This window comes from Habropoda laboriosa, unplaced genomic scaffold (assembly GCF_001263275.1).
Source record: "Habropoda laboriosa isolate 0110345459 unplaced genomic scaffold, ASM126327v1 scaffold361, whole genome shotgun sequence".
NCBI classification, from domain to species: domain Eukaryota; kingdom Metazoa; phylum Arthropoda; class Insecta; order Hymenoptera; family Apidae; genus Habropoda; species Habropoda laboriosa.
Genome location: NW_017100446.1, coordinates 7,145 through 12,826, shown reverse-complemented (window position 1 = coordinate 12,826; position 5,682 = coordinate 7,145). Strand labels below are relative to the sequence as shown.

Sequence of the window (5,682 nt, the reverse complement as noted above, 5' to 3'; positions counted from 1 at the left end):
ATAAATTTTCGGTTTCTGCGAATCGTTCCAGTAATGTAAGTGCCCAGATCATACAAAGCCTTCGCCAGAGGTACTGATGTGAAGAAGTTGTCGACAAAAATGTGGTAACCTTTTGAGAAATAATTTCCCATTGTCAATAATTTCATGACAACTGTATGCGTCAAGCCATTTTCTTGGATTTCGAATCTGTCTGCAGCACTTTGTGCTCCTCGGTATATGTAAAAAGCCAAACAATAGTTTGAAACAGAGTCGCATAACATCCACAGTTTTATTCCCCACCGATGATGGTGTTTATTAGGAAGGTACTGCAACAGTTGTGTGTGGTTTTTGGTTCCCACTAAGCTCTCGTCAATGCTCATCTGCTCGTGGGGAGTATAGATCTGTCTGAATACTGTGTTGGCATGGTCAATGAGGGGCTGGATTTTAGCACATGGGTCGTATCCAGGTTGTCCGGGTCGAGGAAGATCCTTTGTATCGGCCAGATGAAGAAATTTCAGAATCAACTGGTAGCGGTTTTTTAAAAACATTCGGTGGAACCACGGATCATACTGCGAGTTATTAGTAGACCAATACGACGAAATGGTTGGCCGTTTTTGTAGACCCATATTTATTACGCAGGCGATGAATCCTTTGAGTTCAGATATCGTAATATTCTTCCACTTTCGTGCACGGGAATTCGGGTGCAGATTTCTCCGTAAAAAAAAATTATCTGCATAGGCGTTCGTTTCATTTACTATTGTCTCCAGCAGAATATTGGTAAAAAATAAATAAAAATAGGCAATGGGCGCTGCAGCATGAGGAAGTGTGTGGTTTGGACCTGGTATTTCATTAAATTTGTAGTGGGCTTCTGGTGGATTATCAGTATCCTGGAACACTTCATCCCAACCTTCTATTGCTGTACCCGAATTTTCTCCAAATTCACTTTCGGATGACAATATTCTTCGTCTTCTTGATGAAGTAAGTCCAACAGGGTGGATGAGCGAGTCATCACTATTCGATGATGCATTGCCGTTGTCAAAATATGATGGCACCAAACTTTCTGCACTATCTTTTTGAACTTGCTCTGCCATTATTGACCTAGGTATTATTTCAAAATAATATATGAACTGACTAAAACCAAATATTGGAATAGAAGAAATCAGGAAAACGCTTCGACTTTCACTAACTGACGCCAGAGAAAGACTGAAGAAAAACCAAATGAACCGAAGCATGGTGTGGTCTATACTATTGGCATCAGAAATAAGGACTAAGTGTAAGCGAATGCCACTTGACACTCAGAGAAATAATGATCTGAACATAAACAAGCGAGGCCCTTCAAACGAGGCTGAGAAAAAGTCCCTCAGCACGTAAGCCCGCCACAACGCATCGGCCCGCTGGCACTAAAAGGGTTAACACATCTTGCGCGGGTGCTTTGCCGCCAAACTCTCACCGGCTAGCGGGCGATTTTTTACAATTCGTACGCAAAATTACTTCTGCACAAAATAGCTGTAGTTTTTGAACTTTAGGTTTTTTTTAAATAAAACTTTTAGTTTCTCTTTAAAAATCAATTTCTTTATTCCCTTTAAAAAAATAAAAATACCTTGTCAAAAATCAAAAACTAAGAAAATCAAGAATTTAAAAATGTTTTAAAGTGTGATATCGTTCAAAGCACTTTCCTTTGTGCAAGGGTATATTACAAAATTTACACCTATACCGCGTTACACTGTGTATTTTCTTAACGGAGCACACACGACATTGTTGTGAAGTATTTTTCTTTTTTCCAGTTCCCACGATGGGTTCTAATGTATGTTTCCTCATGTCCATAGAAAGTCTCCCTGGAGGGTCGCCCTTTGCAGCTTTTCTTCTAATGCCGGATGTTGATGGTATTGGTTCTTCTGGGTCTTGATCAGCTTCTGGTGGAATTTCATCAGTAAGCCAATGGACAGCTATGAGTTTCAAAAAATTTTTGTATCTTATTTTCTTTTCCTTCATGGAATTATAAACAACAAATGAGCTCAATAATGCGCAATTTATAAGGTACATAGCAACTTTTTTTGTCCATTTGGTTGTTTGTCTTAGAATGGAGTAATATGATAGATATTGGTCAGCCCGATCAACGCCTTTCATATACTTATTATAGTCAATCAGCGCGTTAGGTTTCACTATTTTTTCCCTCGTGTTTCTATCAATATTATGACTTTCTTCCATTTTAGATGAATGTATTGTCGATATGAGAGACACTGTTTTCTTTGATTGCCATACTTGTACTAAAATGTCTCGTTTTCTTCTGAAGGCCATTTCTCCTCTTTTCAATGAAATGGTTTTGAGGCAATCCGGAAGTCCTCTGTTTTTTCGAATAGTGCCGCAAATTCTAATTTTATTTTGTAATAGCTTTTTAGTATTTTCCACGCTATTGTACAATAATAGTTATCCATGTAGATATGGTGCCACAAGTCTGTATAAGGTGATACAACCGTTTCAATTGTTTCTATCAATCGCTTTCCTTGAGCACAATATATTTCGAAATGACACATGTAGCCTGTAGTACTTTCGCACAGTATACGAACTAGAATTCCATATTTTACAATCTTCATTGCGTTGTAAACTCTGAAGAATAACCTCCCCCTCCAAGGTATTATCCCTTCATCCAAAGACAACTGCTGAATAGGCTTATAAACATTTATAAACTTGGGAACAAAGTAGTTCAGTAGTGGTCTGACTTTCGAAAGCCTGTCTGATCCATCGATTAACTCTTCATTATTATTGAAGTGCCAGACCTTCCATAACATACGAAATCTGTCTCTTGTCATTGTTTTCGGAAAAATTGGCGTTTCTATACACGGATCCGTGCTCCAATAATCCTCTTTTCGGTCCTTACGCACGTGACCCATAAGAAGAATAAGCCCCAAAAATTTCTTCATGTCTCGTATCGTAATGTCTTTCCATTTGAGGGCTTTCTTGGAAGTTGTGAATTTATCAATATTTTGGTAATAATATCTATTTGACTCCTCTACAAGGAATGTAAAAAAATCATCGCCAATAAATAAAGCTACAGCATCCGCTACACTATCCGGAACGTTTTCTGTATTTATTCCTGAGGGACCTAAAAACTCTTCCAAGACTGGAGGTTTGTCTACTGACAACCATTCTTCTTGAGAATCAGAATTATCCGAATCCGGGCTTGAATCAGAACTGCTTGAAATTCTTCGTCGGATAATAGTTCTAGAACGATATATAATATCGTCGTCACTAGAATCATCTGTTATAGCTAATCCCACCGCTGTCACCAGTTTGTTATAGGTAATCCCACCGCTGTCACCAGTTTGTTATAAAACGGGTGTGTGCACGGCTTGTTCCACCGCTATCACCCGCTTTATTATAGGGGTTTACGACTCGCGTTCCGAACGGTCGTCGGCAGGCTGTCAGGTGTTCGCGGACTTCGACCGGTATCACCAGCCTTGCGACGTCGTTCGGGTTTTTGGTCCTGATATAAAGGCGCGTGTTTCCCGATTCGCGGTAGACGTGGGTGTAGATAGGAGGGCTCGGACGTGCCAACGTATGGTTAACGAAGGTAGCCGAAGGAGATGGTCCACTAGCGTATAGTTTACACCGTGTGCCACCGGATATGACGGTGTTTGGTGTAAGACAGGAGGGCTCGGACGTGCCAACGTATGGTTAACGAAGGTAGCCGAAGGAGGTGGTTTATTCGGGATTGGTTAACGACGCGTGACACCGGAGGATGTGTCGGGTGTAAGACAGGAGTGCTCGGACGTGCCAACGTATGGTTAACGAAGGTAGCCGAAGGAGATGGACCATTCGGCGTATGGTTAACGCCGCGTGCCACCGGACAGTGTGTCGTAGGTGAGATAGGAGGTCTCGGACGTGCCAACGTATGGTTAACGAAGGTAGCCGAAGGAGATGGACCACTAGCGTTTGGTTAACGCTATGTGCCACCGGATAAGAAGGTGTTTGGTATTCGCGAGTCGTGTCGTTGATATACCTCGAGCGGTAAAGGTATATCTGTCGTGGGGTTAGCTGGTACGTTACTATACTACTCAGGATGGGTTGATTGAATATGGACACGAGTAGTACTCTATATTCCTATATTCTATTATAAATTACAAAATTTTACGTTGGTCGATTCTTGACTCGGCAAGAATCTCCCTTCTCGACTTTACGCGGTGAGAGCGCGGAGGAGTCGTGTACAGTACTATTTTGGTTGACACTTACGCGTTGTGTTATTGCTCGAAGGGGACTGGAACCCGATCTTGCTCGTATCAAGTACTAACGGACAGAGTGACGTTATGTTCAAAATCTGACTTAGAGACTGCCCGCGATCGTCGAAAATCCTACCCTTTTATACCCCGAAAACTAAGATTTTTGGTGGTGGGGAACGTCAGATTTCCGTGGGAATTGAATGTAAGCTCATCCCTTTGCTTGGCGACTATCGGGGGGGTGCGTGTTAGACTAAACATTCGGCGCCGCACGCTTCGGGTAGAACGCGTACGTAACATCTCCCCCCTCAGAGGGAACATCGTTTATTATGATGCTTCCACAATGAGAGCCGAAACGTGTGGTGCCGTGTTTTACAATGGTTACGCAAAAATAATAAGAAATTATTATATATAAATAAAAGGTTATAGAAATACATGAAATTAAAACTAATTATATCTAGTGTAAGCTTTAAAAATAATTAAAATAAAAGAAAAATTAAAACTATGGGCTATGTATTAATATAATGGTTGGAATACTATAAACTGAAGAAGATAACGGGGTAAAATTAAAATCCTTAAATGATAAAGATAAAGAAAATGACAAATAATAAAGAAAAATAGACCTGGGGGGTTTAGGGGCGATGGAGTGTCCAGGTGGTCGCCTTATTCCAGGGGGTCGCTGGTGGTTGGTCGTGGTTGTGTGTTTCTGTAGCGCCTTGTGAGCTCCAGTCCTCGTGTAATCCTTTTTACACAATCAGGGCACTCGCTGGCAGGTCGCACGATCAGCATTGGGGTTTTGCAGTTGTCGCACGGTTCGGTGGAAGGTGTTCTGACTGGTCCGTGCGAGTCGTATCGTTCCAGCTCCTCCCTCGTTGTTCTAGCGCAGCTCATGCATAGGTCGCGGTCGTCGTTCGTCGCAAAGAAGGTTAGCCTCGTGCAGAATGTGAAGCTCAACACTCTTCGGACTTCTCTCTGGAGTTCATGGTCCACTGGTACTTTCGGTTTCGGTTCAGGTGTATGGTGTCGTCTTATTTTTTCCAAGAGGTCTCCCATGCACTCTTCGCAATCCCTTATCCTTCGGTTTCGGGTGACCGGGGCTTTGCAGGATGTGCATTTTTCCATCCGTGCTCTGCTGGATGGTTGGTGGCGTTGGAATTTTTCTCCCGTTGTTCGCGTTCCATTTGCACATTCCTCGCAAACGGCTTCATTTTCCTCGTTTGTGAAGTACACTGCCCATGTGCAGAATAGTGTCGCCAGGGCTATTTGTATCTCCTCCAAACGTTTCTCGTTCGTAGTCGTTGTTTTGCAATGGCCGTAACACATGTTTGGTTGTCGGTGGCGTTAGACACTGAATGATGTCTTTGCTCCTGGATGCTTGTTTTTTATAGCTAGTTGTGAGGTTCTCCCACTCCTCAGTCCGTTTAGGTCCTTTCCTTAGTTTTTCCCCTTCCTTCGCCCGGGGTCCACCCTCGTACGTTTTCGTCCGTTA

General features: G+C 42.4%; 1 protein-coding gene across 1 annotated transcript; it reads right to left on the bottom strand.

The window, feature by feature from the left end:
- Window positions 1–54: 54 nt before the first annotated feature.
- Window positions 55–1,070, bottom strand: LOC108575900 (piggyBac transposable element-derived protein 4-like; the record flags this gene model as incomplete). The annotated part of the gene is made up of 1 exon (XM_017938833.1): window positions 55–1,070. A coding segment is annotated over exon 1 (1,016 nt), but the record flags the coding sequence as incomplete, so codon positions are not given.
- Between the last annotated feature and the right edge of the window lie 4,612 nt (window positions 1,071–5,682).